Below are 17,394 nucleotides of genomic sequence, written 5' to 3'. Positions count from 1 at the left end.
ATCTTATCTGACAAAAAAAAAGGAAAAGATCACCTCGAAAAGCACACCAGATAGAGCCAAAATATTATCCACTTATAAATCTACACGTCATTGATAACTACGTGTCCACGTCATCTTCCCTGCCGTAAAAGCATTAACAGTTTTAATTTCAGAGGATTTTCTTCCTTTTTCCAAATTTCATAAATCCGTTAGCGAAGAGAACATTTCTCATCAACTCGTTGAAATGGAATCGCGGCGAGAGAAGAATCTGATGGCGGAGGAGGAATCTGATGGCCTAATTGCGGCGAGGCGGATCCAACGATTGTCTTTACACATTTCTCCCTCGTTGACGCCGCCACCGTTGCTGCAGCCGGAGACGTGTTCGGCGAGGTCGAAGAAGCTGGATGTCGACGGCCAAGCTTTGTCGCTGTATATGAGGGGAAAACACATGGATATACAAGAGAAAATTTTCGACTTCTACAATTCCCGCCCCGATTTGCAGACGCCGATCGAGATCTCGAAGGACGATCACCGGGAATTGTGTATGAATCAGCTTTTAGGGCTTGTGAGAGAAGCTGGGATAAGGCCTTTTAGGTATGTTGCTGATGATCCGGAGAAGTATTTCGCAATCATGGAAGCTGTTGGAAGTGTTGATATGTCCCTTGGGATTAAGATGGGCGTTCAATACAGGTTTGTTGTCCAAATTGACATCTTTTTGGTTTCGTGTTGTTGTTCTTGATGGAAAAGTTAGATCTTGTTTTGTATTATGTTAGTATTGATAAGAATTTAGCCGATAAACACAGCTATGCAGGATTCATACTCTGTATTTGGTTTGTTTATACGTATATATTTGCAGTCTTTGGGGAGGCTCTGTGATCAATTTAGGAACCAAGAAACATAGAGACAAGTATTTTGATGGCATTGACAATCTCGACTACACCGGTTGCTTTGCCATGACTGAATTACACCATGGTGAGTGATGATTAATGCTGCCTCAGCATCTAATACTCTGTCTCAGTGTCATGCCTTGTACTAAGTACCTGTCTTTTTTTTTCTTAAGGGTCAAATGTGCAAGGTCTTCAGACCACGGCCACATTCGATCCACTTAAAGACGAATTTGTAATCGATACACCTCATGATGGAGCTATCAAATGGTGGATTGGAAATGCTGCTGTTCATGGGAAGTTTGCTACTGTTTTCGCTAGGCTTATACTTCCAACTCATGATTCCAAAGGAGTCTCGGATATGGGTGTTCACGCCTTCATCGTTCCGATAAGGGATATGAAAACACACCAGACGCTCCCTGGTGTTGAAATCCAAGATTGTGGACATAAAGTGGGACTTAATGGAGTGGATAATGGTGCATTGAGATTCCGTTCTGTGAGAATACCCCGTGATAATCTTCTCAATCGTTTTGGAGATGTGTCGCGAGATGGGACGTATACAAGTAGTTTGCCAACAATCAATAAAAGATTTGGAGCAACACTCGGTGAGCTTGTAGGTGGTCGAGTTGGCCTTGCCTATGCATCTGTTGGCGTCCTGAAAATCTCTGCAACGATTGCCATTCGCTATTCGCTTCTAAGACAACAATTTGGTCCTCCAAAGCAACCTGAGGTCAGTATTCTCGATTACCAGTCTCAACAACACAAGCTCATGCCGATGTTAGCCTCGACCTATGCATACCATTTTGCAACTTTATACCTCGTGGAGAAATATTCAGAGATGAAGAAGACTCACGATGAGCAATTGGTTGCTGATGTCCATGCACTCTCTGCTGGGCTCAAATCTTATATAACGTCTTACACCGCCAAGGCACTCTCGGTCTGCAGAGAAGCCTGTGGAGGACATGGTTACGCAGCTGTTAACCGATTTGGAAGCTTGAGAAATGATCATGACATTTTCCAAACATTTGAAGGAGACAACACTGTGCTTCTACAACAGGTCCTTTCACTCTTTTAAGAAACTTTCACTTCTCTTGAAAATAATATCCTCATAGTTTTTTCTCTTTTTTCTTTTAGGTGGCTGCTGATTTATTGAAGCGTTATAAAGAAAAGTTCCAAGGCGGGACGTTGACAGTTACATGGAGCTACTTGAGAGAATCAATGAACACTTATTTGTCTCAGCCAAATCCTGTTACAGCGCGTTGGGAAGGTGAAGATCATCTAAGAGATCCTAAATTCCAGTTAGATGCTTTCCGGGTGAGTTAGTGTTTGCTGTATATAATCTCTCTGACTCTCATTGGCTCCATTCATTACAATTGTTTTCTTTACATTTGTCTCCTCAGTATCGAACATCGCGATTGCTACAAAATGTGGCAGCGAGATTGCAGAAACACTCAAAGACTCTCGGTGGTTTCGGTGCGTGGAACAGATGCTTGAATCATCTCTTGACACTTGCAGAATCTCACATTGAAACAGTTATTCTCGCCAAGTTCATCGAAGCTGTTAAAAAGTAAGAATCACACCAAAATCATTCCTTAAAAATTTCACAAATCTCTTATTGTAAACCGTTACTTTGTTCAGCTGTCCGGACCCAAGTGCAAGAGCTGCTCTGAAACTAGTTTGTGATCTTTACGCATTGGACCGAATCTGGAAAGATATAGGAACGTACCGTAACGTGGACTATGTGGCGCCTAACAAAGCTAAGGTATGTTTTGTTTTATAATCATAATCCAAAAATTGTATCAGCGACTTATTTCTCGATTAAGATGGTTTAAAACAAAAAATCTTGTTTTTGTTTGCAGGCGATTCATAAACTGACAGAGTATCTGAGTTTCCAAGTAAGGAATGTGGCCAAGGAACTAGTGGATGCGTTCGAGCTACCTGATCATGTTACTCGAGCACCAATTGCTATGCAATCCGATGCTTATTCACAGTACACTCAAGTTGTTGGATTCTAAAAACTCAAGAACAAACATATATCATCACAATGATCTTTTGATTCGAAGCTAAGAACAAGAAAAAACAATTTACAGGGCGTACGAAAGAATCTGCAGTCCTTTGTATGTGTATTAGCTGTTGTTTGTTTTTCACAGGAGAACAGAAAAACAGAGTAATAAAAATGTCATTTTTTTTTGGTCTGCCAACCTCTATTTCTTAAGTTATCAGTAAAAAGTTTTCCTCAGAAAAGAGCGAATTCGGCATTGATGTCTTTACATGAGAAAAATGTCATTTTTTGATCAAACTATTTGAGAACTTTTTGCTATCAAGTTTTTTTTTTGAATTTAGTGTTAAAACTATATTCAAAAGAAAATAAACGTTTTTACAGATTAACTTTTTTGAAATATTTTAAATAGAGCTTCTATCTATTCTCTATTTCCTTGATTCAAACCAAGCTTGGATTCTACCTGCAGATTTCCAACAGCCACCACCTTTGAGTGTGCTCAAACGATTTCGCATATTCTTGTCTATTATTTTCATGAGTAGTTCCGACGGTGAGGGTTGTTCCCCGTGTCTCTTTCTGTTCCGTTCACTCCAAATCGAGTGTATGGAGTTTTGGAATACATACCTTAGCATATAGCTTTTCATTTTGTCAAGTTTGCAACAAAGAACTGCGGTCATTACAGTAGATCTATAAATAAAGGTGAAAGCTATTAATATGGGCAGATAAAACTATTAAGGTTTCAAAGAAAAGTTGTCCCATGCTGGGTTTTGAACTGGCACGACGATATAACCAGCTAATAGACAGAAATCTAGACTAATTTTACATCCCTTAGGTAAATTTTACAATTTGACTTTAAAGGGTAACAGTAAAAGTTGTTAACCAAAAAATGATCTTAAAATCCATTCAGGCTATTAATCACTCTATATTTAGAGATTCGAAAGTTCCAAAAAAGATAAGCTCATAAGCACATCACCAAAGAAATACATGTTTACACCGATTTTTTTAATATAAATGGCGTGGGTAAAACGTGGTGAACGTAAAGTATATAAATTGCAGAGGTCATGTAATCCCTCAAATCCTTGACAAACATCCAAAACTCTAGAACTGTCACCAATTGAACCATCCTTTTAACATCAAAAAATTTCAACCAGACATCATTTTAAAATGTCAAGTTGTCGGATGACATTCCTAATGATGTAAAAAGTTTGATCACTAGCGCAATTTTAGGTTACAATTGTTAATTCCCGAGGTAACTCTTGACCACATGAACACATATACATTATTTAAAGCCGAAAACAAAACATTACTTTATTTCATTTTGCTTTCTTAGGACATGCAATTGAAGTTCAGACAAGACAAGCAGATCTCGACACGTCCCTCTCCCAACATGCACACCTCCTCCTGCCTCGTTTACATATAATAGAAGTTCTATTATAGAACTATTATTATATATCCTTCTTATATTTTTAAAACGATATATTATGACACAAGATCACGATCGATACATGAAACTTAACCGCCAATAAAGTCGATCAATCAAGTATATAACATAAACTCGAGCAATCGCAAGGGATCATTCGCTTTTACAAAAAAAAAAAAAAAAAAAAAAAAAAAACTGTAATAAAACTTTATACACTAAAAAGAAAATGGTGGAGGTTCAAGATTTAGAACCACTAAGTCCAATTCAAGACGAAGATGGCGATGAATTAGAAGAAGATGAGGACGAATTTGAACGTTTTGGAGAGGAAATCAGCTACGACGATCTCAAGAAACGCATGTGGAAAGATCGAAACCTCATGTGTAAGCTCAAGCAGCAGAAAAGAGATAATCATAGCTCCGTTATCTCTTCGCCGTCATCTTCCACGTCAGCATCATCCTCTTCCTCCTCCTCCGGTATCGTGCGCCGAGCAGAAGCTTCACGCCGCAAGAAAATGGCTCGATCTCAAGATTCGGTGTTGAAGTACATGATGAAGATAATGGAAGTTTGCAAAGCTCAAGGATTCGTTTACGGAATCGTACCGGAAAAAGGTAAACCGGTAACCGGTTCTTCAGACAGTTTAAGACGTTGGTGGAAAGAAAACGTTCAATTCGATCAAACCGCTCCAAACGCTGTTTCTGATTACTTAACTTTAGCGGCTGCTCAGTTAATCTCATCAAACGAATCTTTAGATCCGAATTCGTATATTCACATGCTTCACGAGCTACAAGACACGACTTTAGGTTCGTTGTTATCAGCTTTGATGCAACATTGCGTACCCCCACAACGGCGGTTTCCGTTGGAAAAAGGTTTGGCTCCGCCGTGGTGGCCCAACGGGACGGAGTTATGGTGGGGAGAGCAAGGAGCTGCGGCGTTTGAGCATGGTCCGCCTCCATATCGGAAACCGCACGATTTGAGAAAAGCTTGGAAAGTGAGCGTTTTAGCGGCTGTGATTAAACACATGTCGCCGAATTTGGAGAGAGTGAGACGGCTCGCGAGACAGTCCAAGTGTTTGCAAGATAAGATGATGGCGAAAGAGACCGATACCTGGTCTCGTGTGTTGAATCAAGAAGAAGCTCGTCTCAATCGCCTCAAGATCTCAGATGACGAGGACGAGGATCGAGATCAAGAACTAGCAAGATTCACTTGTTTTGATAAAGAACCGGCGTACAAAAGGGTTGATCAAGAATCTTCCTTGAACAACTGTTTTCTTGTAGCGCAAGATCAAGAATTGCGGAATGAAAAAAGGGTTGATCAAGAAAAGTCGCTAAATACTTGTTTTCTTGTGGCCCAAGATCAAGAACAGTTGGGTAATAAGAGAAAAGGTAAGTTTGCGGAGCATGAGGCGATGTTATCTAATGTCTACACTTGCCAAAACTCGAGTTGTCCTTCGAGTGATGTGAGTTTAGGATTCGTGGACAAGAACTTGAGGACCGGCCACGAGATTGAGTGTCTCTACGGGACTCAAGAACTGGCAAACCAGAGTAGTGGTGGTGGCTCGGATGGGTTTGTTAGGTCGATGACTACGAGTGATGATGATTACAGCGCGAGCTCCAAGGCAGAGGACACAAGAGATTATCATAATCAAGATGGAAACTGGCTAGATTATCTCTGGTTCGAGAGGTTACATGACTTGAACTGTTCTGAGCAAGGATTTGAAGATCAAACGAGCACAGTGGATTTGAACCAATTACCAGATCATTCTGACTCGAATCAGACCATGAACGAGGAAGATTTCTCGTTATGGGACATGGGTTGTGAAGACAGAGATATTTACATGTCTCAAGATTGAAAAAATTGTCAACTTTGGAATATATATTCTCTAGTTACAATGTGTTAAAAACAGAGTTAAGAGAATAAACAGAGAAAATTTTGTTGTTGTTTGTTGATGATCCAAAGCTTTTTTTAATCAATCAAGAAATAAAACTTTTTTTAAATCAATTTTTTTTTGTTTTCAAAAAGAATTGTAACAATCTTAGTCATAAAAACTATGCCTTTGTGGAATGCAATCTTCAACCAGTCTTGCAGCCGCACAAGAATAACCTTTCCTGAATCTACCTTTGTTCAGACTCTTCACATCAACTTCTACTGCAAAGATGGCGCAAACCGGTCTATGATCTGAAAACCGCGATTCGCCTCGAATATATGAAAGCTGTTCTATTCCTTCTCCTCTCCATAGAATCCGATCACACCTGCAAACATTCCAAATTCAAATCACACCACACAAAAACAGAGGTTTTTCAGAATTTGTGGTTTAGTGTTTTAGACTTTGAACTTTGGATTATTACCAAGCAGGAGTACGGCGTTTTTTCTTGGACTTGGTCATTTCTCCGGCGTAAGCATCTGAGTTCTGAGAGTACTTATAGGTTGGAGCAAAGAAGATTTGACCTTCTTGAAATCCTGAAAAGACTCTTCCTGCTCCTCTTTCCATGTTTAGCTAAATCATTAGAGATCAGACAAGTTGGTAAAACGGAGGAAAGAATTGAAAATTGAAAAGACACCTAAGATCAATTTTTTTAATTTACAAAACCTGGTCTCTCTCAAGTAGAGTGTCCCAATCATTGTCTTCTAGTAATACTCTCGTCTCTTCATAGGTTAATGCAACTCTGTAATTCAAATCTCCAAGCCAAAGCACTCGGCTGGAAATTTGGAAAAACAGAATCTTTAGCGTTGCTTTTATAGAAAGAAAAGGATTAAGGCTTCAAGTAAACATACTCATGATCAACGATTCTTTCGGGTGCGTGACAATTAGGGTTCTTGGTGAGTTTAGGGAATTGAGTATGTTTCAGAATCTCAGCTACGTCTGCGTTTCTTCTCAGCTCATCACCTTCTTTCTCACCAGAAGCCAAATGGCTACACACAAAGCAAAAGCTCGTTTGGTGCAATGACATGCTTATAGCAATACATCCCTGTAAAAAAAAAAAACACAAAGATTCAGAATCTCTTTTAGCTTGTGTCAGAATCTTGATTTATAGGGAAAGAGAATTGTTTTACCTTGTTCCCTAAGCGACCCATGATTCCTCTCCCAACAGAATCAAGTCTAAGATGAGATATATGTGGAATCAACTCTCTTCTAGCCCAAACAGACAAAAACAAACCAACCATTTGTTTACTCGCGATCAATCGATAACTCATTTGTCCTGGCATCTTCGTAGTCGCAGGAACATCATCAAATAAGAAATTCTCATGAACCCTAAAGTTCTCAGGCTCCACATTGTTACTACTATCTGTACTAGGATCACTAAACCTTTTCGATCTCCTCGCTTCCCAACCAACCGAAGTATCGATAACCGGACAATTACAAGTCTTTAAAAGACTTGAATCAACCCTATAGTTTCTGCTCAAAACTTTAAGATTTGGTCTTTGAAAGAAACTTAGACTACTTGGTGTTCTTGATTCTTCACTACCACAACTACTACTACTACAAGTAGTTGTTCTTGAAGCAGAGAAAGCTGCATTCGAATAAACAGATTCTTGTTTCGGTTTGTTTAAAGCTTGACTTATTAGAGCTAACCATTTAGCTGCAGGCTCGTTATCCTCAACTACTAATACGTTTCCTGCACTTAGAGGAACAATCTCTTGAAACCTGATATATAAAGAGAAATCAATACACTAATCGTTATCAAGATTGAAATAAGACCCATGAATCCAAAAAGTCATTGATATCATACCCACAGATATATAAATCTGCTGTGCCTTCAACGAGTAAGAAGTCTTCGAGGTTAAGATCATTGTTTGGTGTTCTTCCTCCTACGTTCCACGTAGCTAGAAACACCCTGAGTTTTTTTTTGAAGAAAAACAGAGAATTTGAATCTGAAAACAACAACAGAAAGATTACAAAGAGACTATTTAAATTTCAAACCTGAGTTCACGAATCTCTGTTGTTGGTGCCATAGGCCTATCGAAACTCGACAGATTCAAGCCTTCAATTCCAGGACTTGACTTTCTCTCTAACAAATTTACCAGAAGAAAAAAACCCATCAAAATCAATACTTTACATTGCTTGGCAGTAAAGAAAACCCTAAGTTTTGATTAAAGACCTTGACGAAGAGACGAGTCTACATCAAAATATAGAGAAAAAAAAACCCCAAATCTTTGACAATGTAGTACGATTTATTTCGCTTTCGTAATCATGTGAATAATGTCAAAACTGTCTGGGTAGGTTACCCAAAAAATCAAATTATTCTTAACCACACATTGAAATAAGAAAATCAATTTACCAGAAACAGTCTTCCAAATCATTGGAGAAGTGTTGTCAAGAATCGATTTCTTTCGAGAAGCCATTCGTCGCTCAAAATCTACAAAAAAAAAAAAAAAAAGAACGATCCAAAATCAAATCGAATGGAATGGTTTTTTATTTGCTTGTGATGTACGTAAATCGTTAATTACCATTGAAAACTCGATAGTGGTCTTGGTCATCATTATCTCCTCTGTTGTTCATATTATATGATGCATTTTCTTCTTCTTCTTTACCACATCGTCTTGATCCGAAAATCTTAGGAAGAATTGACTAATAAAACAGAAATGTCCCACAAACACCAAATGAAAAATTCTAAATTAATTAAGTTTAAGTGTTTAACTAATGGGTTTCACGTCGTGATATATTCGAAGAGAATCAAAATTAAAAAAAAAACAAACCTAGTGAAAAAATAAAAATAATTGAAGGAGGAAGGGAGAGAGAACCTTCTTGATCTTCTTCTCGCTTTGGAGGCTGTTCTCAGAGTCGCTATCTTTATTGGAACTCATTAATCAAATTTTTCTAATCAGAAAATTAAAGAAACAAAAACAAATTACAAATATTAATCTAGGGTGTTAATAGATCTTGGAAATCGTGCGGAGAAGGACATTTGTTTATCTTATTTTATTTTAATTTAATTTATGTTTCTAGGGTTTGATTTGATTTTTTCACGACTATTGATTATTGACATGAGTAGTTAATTAAATTTAGTAGAAGAAGAAGTTAATGATTTCTTGTACACTAGTCGGTTTGAAAAGATCAGATTTTGGCGCCAGCTCCTTCGGAGGTTACAGATGTACTATGATTTCTTAATTTGTGTAAACATTAATAAAAGATTATTAAATAGAGAAATATGTATTGTGTTCGTTTGATGGATCGTTAAATTTTTACTTTTCAGATCTATTAGTCAATAAAGTTAGAGGAAACACACACAAGTTAGCCATTTAAAATTATATAAGTGAGATTTTGTATTGATGATTTAATCTACTTATGTTTATTTTATAATTATTAAGATTTCCTGACAATTATTTTTTATATGCAGTGATTATGAGATCTGAACCTTTTTTCTTTAGAAAAAAAGATGTAAAGATATAAATTAATGAATCATATTTGTGATTTTGTACTAACTACTAATTAAGTAAGAAAAAGCTTTCTGCCTCAAAAAAGATTTCAAATGAATTTCTTCTTTTCACTGAACAAACTGATAAATAAGATTTGAATAATCGACATATTTAATTTTTCCCAATATTAGTTACTGTATGCATAAAATACGAAAACCATTTTGCTCGAATTTAGATATATTTGTTATCAAGGTAGAGCTTTAAATATTTTTTATACGATAGTTGCCAACATCTTCCATACATGTTTTTATTTTTTCGGTTAAAACATTTTACATAATCTTTTTAAATCCTAAATTTATGTATGTTAGCCTTAGATAAGATTGGATGCGAGTTCCGAGGAGACAATTAGTGTCAGGATGGGCCGGAAATCTCTAAATGGGCTGAAGACCATTTCTCACTCTGGACTCTCCAATTAAACCATGACAGCTAAGATAGTGCAGGCTTTCCGCTTCTTTTTTTTTTTTGGATAGAGTTATTTTTGTTTTTATTTTAAACAGAGTTATGTGAAAATTAGCAAAGTTAGTAAAGTACTTTGCCACGAAGGTAAAGTTACACGACTAGCGCGATTAAATAACAAAATTACGAATTTTGGCACTCAAGGTTCTTCACGCTGAAGAAAGCAAAACTTTTATAATAAACTCATCACCTTCCTTTTCTCAGACAAGAACACACAAAACATTCGAAACTTCTGATCCTGTCTTCGAAGGTAACACAAAGGTCGATATCTTATTTGAGGGAAAACATAAATTTATCCGTATCAGGAGGAGAAGAGGATTCTAAAATTTGTAGCTTCTTCATGATTTACAATATGATTTTTTTTACCTTTTTTAAAAAATATTTTGACCAGGATGATGACATATCAGCCGTTGATGATGTTCGTTACTTTGTTTAAATGTCTCTCTCGTCTAACTGTAATCGTATAAGGAAAAAAAAAGTAGATAAGTAATTTGAGTACTTGACTATGTATGATTATTGATGTCAATCAATCGCATGCCATGATTTATTAAATTAAATTAAATTATTCATTTTATCTGTAAAGGAAAAAACTGGTATGATCTTATTGAATGGGCCGAATCTGGGCAACCGTGACAGCTTTTTTTGTGTGAGTATGCAAACCTGACAGATAGGACAAAGAAGCCTTTTACCGGCTTTCCGCCTTAAATGTTGAAAAATCAGTTAAAAGAGTTCCTAGAAAAAAAAAACAGAATTATCTGCCATCAGTACTCTGATATAAATTCTCCCATTTAAAAAAATTAAAAACTAGCAGCTAAATTAATTACTAAGAAAAATGCTCTAACTTTGCCACGAAGGTAAAGTAACAACTAGCAATTAATTTAAAAAAAAAAAAAAATTAATTGCCCTTAGGGTTCTTCACGCTGAAGGCAGCTCAAACTTTTTATAAACCCAACAATTCCAATATTCAGACAAGAACACACAAAAGGCACGAAATACAATATGATCACGTCCTCCGAAGGTAACAATAAAAACCAATACTTTTATTTGATGCTCTAGTCTTCCCCTTGGATGCGTTTTCTTCTTAAACTTCTCCATAGCAGGGTATGAAGATGATTTATATTATATGTAGCTTTTCTTATGAATAACAAATCAGAATTTTTTGCAATTTTATTTTCCCAATCAGTCCTTGGTGGTGGTGGTGGTTACTTGAGCAGCAGGAGAGTCTCCGGTGGCTTGTTTCGGGAACTATTTTCGGGTGACATTGCTCTTGCATCCTCTGTTTCCCTAGACTTCTTCATCTTCCCCATCTGTAAGAAATTTGTTTTACATTTCTTTTTATTTTATAGGTGATACTAAATATTACTGAGAATAAATCTACATTTTCTAAGCATGGTTTTATTTTTGAAATTTTTTCAATTTAAATTATGGGTTTCACTCAAAATTTAGCATCCATCCTGTGTAGGAAACACTTTCTTACATTTATTTTTTCTGCATATACAATAATTTTAGAGAAAATCACACTTTAAGAGCATGTTTTACCATGGGGTTTGCTCAAAATTATGTAGAATCCTGACCATCAAAGTCCTTAACTTTTCATCTGTCCGAAACTTCCTTAGTTTTAAAGCATGTTTCTTTAATAAAAAAGAGTTAAAGTATGGGTTTATTTAACTCAAAAACTTCCACTATTCATCGAAGTATATGCAAGTGTATTTGTAAATCTAAGTGTGTACTGTGTAGAGATGATTTATTATATTCTAGAAACATAAGAGATGGTAATTATCCAAAATTAAAATTTTTAAAAAAAAAAAAAAAAAAACCACAATAGATGGTACCTTTTTAAGCTGGCTTGTCAAAACCTGGTTCTCTTCTATCAGCAGCTTCTCCTGTTTGGACAACATCACAACTTTATTAGTTTTTTTCTAAAACATCCTCATCACAAATTTGGGTTATTCAGCCAGGGGGAAGGTCGATGACATATCTAGAGAGCTTAACTTTGTCTAGTGATCTTCAGACTCAAGAGTTTAAGAGGATTCAAGAATCAGCATAGCTTGAGATGGCGAATAAAAACCAAAAATACTAACCTTCTCTTGAAGGGTCTTCACAAACTCCATCGTGAGTTCTGCCTGTCACAAGACATTAATAGTTTATGCATGTCAAACAGGGGAAATGATCTGAAGTGCAAAGTCCAAACACTGTTCTTGGACCAAATATTGTTGAATAGACGGCTGAATAACTTAGTAGCAGCATATATATACCTTCCTAGCTCTAGTTATAGACAGAGCAGTCTTGATCTGCTCTTCCAGGGACTTTAGACAATCTATACTTACATTATCGCTTTTCGTTTCTTCAATCTTGCTGCATATATATTCATAGATAAACGACAGACAAGAAAAACAACTTCTATAATCAGAGGAAGAGGGGGAAAAAGGAGTCTTAGTGCTAACCATTGGATTATTTCTAGCAACTCCTTGTGTGAAAGATAATTAAGATTTTTTTCTTCTAGATCCTGCCATGAAAGAAAGATTTTGAATTTCTTTTGTTTCCAGGAGACAAATGATTATAACCATCGCTAATTGAGTTTGGTATAGACAAGTTTAAAACCTTGCTGTTGACTTTCTAGTGCATCACCGGCAGTGAAGAACAAAGTACTTGAACTTCTATGCCGATCTCTCTCCACAATCTTAAGACACTAGTGCACTACACAAATGGAACTATTCTAGCTAAGCTTCTAAATGCTCATCTCAGTTACATATGCCTTGGAAGACTTTGAGAGGGATGGGTGTATATATGGATGACAAGAGATGTTTCTAATATTCGAGAACTAAAGATAGGGTTAGCAACTAAGTTTGGCATACTACAAGTTTAGAACCATGTCGTAGACTTTCTAGTGCAATACCAGCTGTGAAGAACAGAGTATCTCTATCCTGGTCTTTATCCACAATGTTAAGGCACTACAAAAAGTATCAACATAATAACCATCTCAATGGACTATAAGCTATCTTCTAAATGCTCATCTCGATTACCTAAGCATGCGACCGGATATGCAAGTATCTAAGAAAAACTTACCAAGGTTTTAAGATCATCAGCCTGTTGTAATTCATAACGACTGAGGATCTTGGCCATGCTGGAGAGATCAAGAGAGAAACAAAAAGCCATTAGAGAGACTTTTTTGAAACTTCGAAACAAATATAATTAACATCAATAGAGAGACTCTTAGAGAAAAAGGAAGGATCTATATCTATACATGTTATTTATAGATAGCCTTAATTCATGTTATAGCATCAATTTGGGTTAATTAGCCTTGCTCTAAGACTTGTTTATAGAAATGTTAGTGTATATAACTTAAAAATAAAACAAGGTTTGTTAACCAATAGTGTTTTTGTACTTTTCCTACGATAAAACTTATATTTTGTGATCGACTTCTTTAGTTTTAATATTCAGTACACAATGTTTTCTTTCATTTAATAATGTCAATGCATATAATATGGGTAAATTTTACTACATAAAGAGTAAACCTGAAACGCTAATGCTGTAAATTTTGTTGCAATAACTACCAAGTCCATCTTCAATTTTGTAGTGGCTAAATTGTTTTGAACTTAGAAAGGTTTTGGATATATATGCACAATTTCTTCCAGTGAGTAACAAATTACCTCTTTCTTATCAAAAGCTAAATCAATGATCTAACTTTTGTTATTTTACCAATCTAACAGCAGACAGCAAAGTATGATTGGATGGATACATTGAATAGCATATTTCCCCTGTGATAAAATCTTGATAAATACATGTTCGTAAGTGAAAATCTCTATATGTTTGTAAAAGTTGCCAAATTTATATATCAAAAGCTCGAAATTCCGTCCACATAGTATTGAAGCTCTCACACAATCATCTCAAATGGAAATTTTGAAAACAAAATTGGCTATATGCCCATATACATAAGATTTTGAAATACTCCTTACACAATACATCAAAAATGGGGTTTAGCATTTTAGGGAAGGTTACAAATTGATAGTATTCAGCCCAAATCAAGTCCACAAAAGACACACCACAAAACATAGCTTATGTGTGAATGTGCCTCAAGGTCTTAAAAGGCATTCTAGTTTGTTCTCCTCCTATCCGATGTGAGATTTCTTATCGATAACTACGTTTCTTTTCACAAATTCATTCCTACTTTGTGTCGTATGTGATCTATATTGCAAGACTTCAATTTAAACAGTGAATTTAATTGACTTGATCTCCATGATGTAAATAGCGTCCTAAGCTGTGATCTAACATTATGCAATTAGTGAGGCACATAGGATTATCCTAGAGGTCACAACTCTTATCCTATGATAGGAAGTACAATCTCAAGTGAAAACACTTCTGTATATATAGGGCCACTAAATTAAAGTACCAGCGGAGCTACCAAGAAACTAGCTACAACTAAGAATTTTGACTATTTTAATAAATTAAAGCAAAAAAAGAAAGAAAGAAGTTCCATCAGTTCTAAGATCCTATCAATAGTGCCTGTTAGTTGCCAAATTATCATGTACTTTCATGATCAAGCATTTGTGATATTATTATGAGGGAAATTATAAGAAGCTTTATAAACATTTATATTTCTATTTCTACAAGGTCTCAATTCCGTTCATTTTAGTCACATAGCAATGGTTAGAAAGTGAAAAAGATTAAATGTATCGTACCAAGTGATTGTAGAGACTCAGTTTCTCTGGCCCATGAGATCCAATAACTCAACAAGAAAAGAGTTAAAAATGCATTACAAAAGAGAAGGGAGTAGTTCTAGAAGAAAAAGAAAGAGCTACACAATGTGTATACATGCATCTTCAAGTTGTTATAGGCACACAAAAATTACAAGTATAGAGGGAGAAAATGGCTTGTAACCGGGTGGTATATACTAGTGTCACCGTTGTGTCATAACTCACATTCAAAATGTGCATGTATGAATATTATATGAACAAAAGAGAGAAAATCGATATCCGTTCAAAGGAGTAATGCAGTATGTGTGGATAGTGTTAATTTGAGTCTTTTTCATAGTTATTCAAACACTATATTTGACCATCAAAATCAGCTAGAAACCTTTTACTTAAGCCAAAAATCAATAAAAAGAGAACTAATAAATAAATCATCTACAATATACTTGCAATCAACCAGAAATTGCAATGTGGCATCCCTTCCATTCTAGAGACCTTTGATAAATTTCTCAACAAATCTACCGAAGGTGGATTTAGTTGAGTAAAAAAGTGGATAATTAATGAGCCTAAATTAATCTCAAAAGTAAACAAATGTACTTACATTTCTTCTATGACTCTACAACAGAATAAGTTACACAAAAATTAAGATGGCTTGAAATCCCAATAGACAAACATAAAGTACGGATTACCACGTGTAGAAAGATCTATCCAAATGCATGCAATATATATTCTCACCAAAAAAAAAAAGGATAAAAAGGAAAATAAAATCCCTGCAACAATAGAAAATGATAAAACACAAAACAAACACCAAGTATATATCTTTGGCCACCACATTGTTTAATCTTAAATTTGGTTAAACCTATACATCGATTACGAAGATGAACAAAACACGAAGATCAGCTTTAAAGATTCAAAGGGGCAAAAGAAAAAACCCTAGTTCTTTAGTTTATATTTTCCTCGACATAATCTAACAAAAGAGAGACTTTATAATAGGAAATAATGGTGTTACCTATCGCCAGAGGAGAAGCTGTAGAGTCTTCCGGTGGCAGAGATGATGATAAGAGCGACGGAGGATTCACAGAGAATTGAGAGTTGACGAGCTTTCTCCATGAGTCCATTTCGTCGCTTACAGAAAGTAACTTGTCGAGAGCTTTTGTTCTCAATTCGTTTGATCTCCACTTTTCTTCTTCCCATGGCTTCTTTCTCCGACAACTCTTCTGACCTAATTTGATTGTGATGTCTGTATAACTCCCCGGCGACACTGAACGTTTTTGCTTTTTTTTTTTTTTTGTTCTTTTTTTCTAAAAATTCAAAAAAGTTAAAATTGTTTTTGTTTTTGCTAACGACAGAGAAAAGAAAAATTCTTGCTTAAACGATGCGTTTTAATAGAGTTTAGACACGTATTAACGCATGTCGAGTTCCCTTTGTGGCGCGTTTTCACCTACTTGTATTATCCCTTCGTTACGTATATATCCAACAAATCGAAAGATGTGACCGACTGACCGGTAAGTCCGTTTTGATTGGACTCAAATAACCCGACCGAACCAAAAATAAAATTGATCATTCAAAGATCGAATTTAAAATCAAAATTCAAACCAATCCGAAATTAAATATGTTTTCCCAAATTTAAAAATTTGAACCGAGTTAAACCGAAATGTATTATACTATTATTTATCAGCAACAGTTGCAAATGAAACAAACAAAAATGAAAAAAGTGTACAACTAATTCTGATGGGCCATCGTATTTAAATTATGGGCTTAAATGGGCCGATGCTGGACTCGGTCCTAACAGCGCAGACAAGTAAGTTTTCTGCCATATTCTATTATTCTTTCTGAAAGAACTATTTTTGGAGTTACAAAAGTAGATTTGATAAACTTGGAAAAAAGACAAAATATCTGATGTGGTTGAATCAAATTAAAACTAAATAACTATGCCACGCAACGTACGACAAGTAATTAAACTAACAATTAAAATAAGGGAAGCCAAAAGAATTAAGAAGCTCTAGGGTTTTCTTCAGGCTGAAGAAAGTAAAACTTTAAATCCAATCCGTACCATACTTTCAGACAAAGAAGACAAATATAATTAACATCAATAGAGAGACTCTTAGAGAATAAGGAAGGTTCAATATATATACATGTTAATTATATAGCATTAATTCATGTTATAGAATCAATTTGGGTTAATTAACCTTGCTCTAAGGCTTGTTTATAGAAATTTTAGCGTATATAGCATAAAAATAAAACAAGGTTTGTTAACCAATAGTGTTTTTGTACTTTTCCTACGATTAACGTATATTTTGTGATGGACTTCTTTACTTTTAATATTCAGTACACAATGTTTTCTTTCATATTAATGTCAATGCATATAATATGGGTAAATTTTACTACATAAAAAGTAAACCTGAAACGCTAATGCTGTAATTTTCTTTGCGATAACTACCAAGTCCATCTCCAATTTTGTAGCGGCTAAATTCTTTTGAACTTAGAAAGGTTTTGGATATATATATGCACAATTTCTTCCAATGAGTAACACATTAACACAATCTCCATATG

At 35.5% G+C, this 17,394-nt stretch overlaps 4 protein-coding genes across 6 annotated transcripts; 2 read left to right on the top strand and 2 right to left on the bottom strand.

Moving 5' to 3' along the window:
* Nucleotides 1–154: 154 nt before the first annotated feature.
* LOC9302722 (acyl-coenzyme A oxidase 2, peroxisomal) lies at nt 155–3,064 on the top strand. The gene is made up of 7 exons (XM_002866604.2): nt 155–669; nt 836–951; nt 1,040–1,920; nt 1,998–2,177; nt 2,264–2,430; nt 2,502–2,625; nt 2,723–3,064. Exons 1-7 carry the CDS (start codon nt 224–226, stop codon nt 2,876–2,878), a joined length of 2,070 nt encoding a protein of 689 aa, XP_002866650.1. The 5' UTR covers nt 155–223; the 3' UTR covers nt 2,879–3,064.
* A 521-nt stretch (nt 3,065–3,585) lies between these two features.
* On the top strand, nt 3,586–6,148 carry LOC9301015 (ETHYLENE INSENSITIVE 3-like 5 protein). The gene has a single exon (XM_002866603.2). The coding sequence runs from the start codon at nt 4,509–4,511 to the stop codon at nt 6,129–6,131; it is 1,623 nt and encodes a 540-aa protein (XP_002866649.1). The 5' UTR covers nt 3,586–4,508; the 3' UTR covers nt 6,132–6,148.
* Nucleotides 6,128–9,496, bottom strand: LOC9301014 (type I inositol polyphosphate 5-phosphatase 5). 2 transcript variants are annotated; one of them, XM_021016282.1, is made up of 11 exons: nt 9,317–9,496; nt 9,023–9,098; nt 8,729–8,849; nt 8,560–8,637; nt 8,202–8,289; nt 8,011–8,115; nt 7,334–7,925; nt 7,055–7,248; nt 6,870–6,978; nt 6,628–6,776; nt 6,128–6,531 (listed from the first exon to the last, which is right to left on the bottom strand). In XM_021016282.1, exons 2-11 carry the CDS (start codon nt 9,083–9,085, stop codon nt 6,315–6,317), a joined length of 1,716 nt encoding a protein of 571 aa, XP_020871941.1. In that variant the 5' UTR covers nt 9,086–9,098; nt 9,317–9,496; the 3' UTR covers nt 6,128–6,314. The 2 variants fall into 2 exon arrangements, with proteins under 2 accessions (XP_020871941.1, XP_002864939.2); XM_002864893.2 differs by having other exon boundaries at nt 9,023–9,496.
* Nucleotides 9,497–11,064: 1,568 nt separating this feature from the next.
* On the bottom strand, nt 11,065–16,393 carry LOC9301013 (protein MADS AFFECTING FLOWERING 5). 2 transcript variants are annotated; one of them, XM_021033665.1, is made up of 8 exons: nt 15,851–16,393; nt 13,220–13,277; nt 13,012–13,104; nt 12,598–12,659; nt 12,409–12,508; nt 12,235–12,276; nt 11,986–12,036; nt 11,065–11,460 (listed from the first exon to the last, which is right to left on the bottom strand). In XM_021033665.1, exons 1-8 carry the CDS (start codon nt 16,033–16,035, stop codon nt 11,356–11,358), a joined length of 696 nt encoding a protein of 231 aa, XP_020889324.1. In that variant the 5' UTR covers nt 16,036–16,393; the 3' UTR covers nt 11,065–11,355. The 2 variants fall into 2 exon arrangements, with proteins under 2 accessions (XP_020889324.1, XP_020889321.1); XM_021033662.1 differs by lacking the exon at nt 13,012–13,104 and having other exon boundaries at nt 15,851–16,384.
* Between the last annotated feature and the right edge of the window lie 1,001 nt (nt 16,394–17,394).

The sequence above is a fragment of the Arabidopsis lyrata genome (assembly GCF_000004255.2).
Source record: "Arabidopsis lyrata subsp. lyrata unplaced genomic scaffold ARALYscaffold_8, whole genome shotgun sequence".
Lineage (NCBI taxonomy): Eukaryota > Viridiplantae > Streptophyta > Magnoliopsida > Brassicales > Brassicaceae > Arabidopsis > Arabidopsis lyrata.
Note: the sequence above shows the minus strand (reverse complement) of the source record. Positions and strands in the feature narration are given on the sequence as shown.

Coding starts and splice junctions, on each gene's coding strand:
- LOC9301013 (XM_021033665.1), bottom strand. CDS start 16,035: ATGGGAAGAAGAAAAGTGGAGATCAAACGAATTGAGAACAAAAGCTCT. Junction 12,277..12,408: donor CTATAACTAGAGCTAGGAAG/GTATATATATGC, acceptor GTCTTGTGACAG/GCAGAACTCACGATGGAGTT. Junction 12,037..12,234: donor TGAAGACCCTTCAAGAGAAG/GTTAGTATTTTT, acceptor TTGTCCAAACAG/GAGAAGCTGCTGATAGAAGA.
- LOC9301015 (XM_002866603.2), top strand. CDS start 4,509: ATGGTGGAGGTTCAAGATTTAGAACCACTAAGTCCAATTCAAGACGAA.
- LOC9302722 (XM_002866604.2), top strand. CDS start 224: ATGGAATCGCGGCGAGAGAAGAATCTGATGGCGGAGGAGGAATCTGAT. Junction 2,178..2,263: donor TCCAGTTAGATGCTTTCCGG/GTGAGTTAGTGT, acceptor TTGTCTCCTCAG/TATCGAACATCGCGATTGCT. Junction 2,431..2,501: donor TTCATCGAAGCTGTTAAAAA/GTAAGAATCACA, acceptor TACTTTGTTCAG/CTGTCCGGACCCAAGTGCAA.
- LOC9301014 (XM_002864893.2), bottom strand. CDS start 9,085: ATGAGTTCCAATAAAGATAGCGACTCTGAGAACAGCCTCCAAAGCGAG. Junction 7,926..8,010: donor GCAGATTTATATATCTGTGG/GTATGATATCAA, acceptor TTTATATATCAG/GTTTCAAGAGATTGTTCCTC. Junction 6,777..6,869: donor CTCTACTTGAGAGAGACCAG/GTTTTGTAAATT, acceptor CTAATGATTTAG/CTAAACATGGAAAGAGGAGC.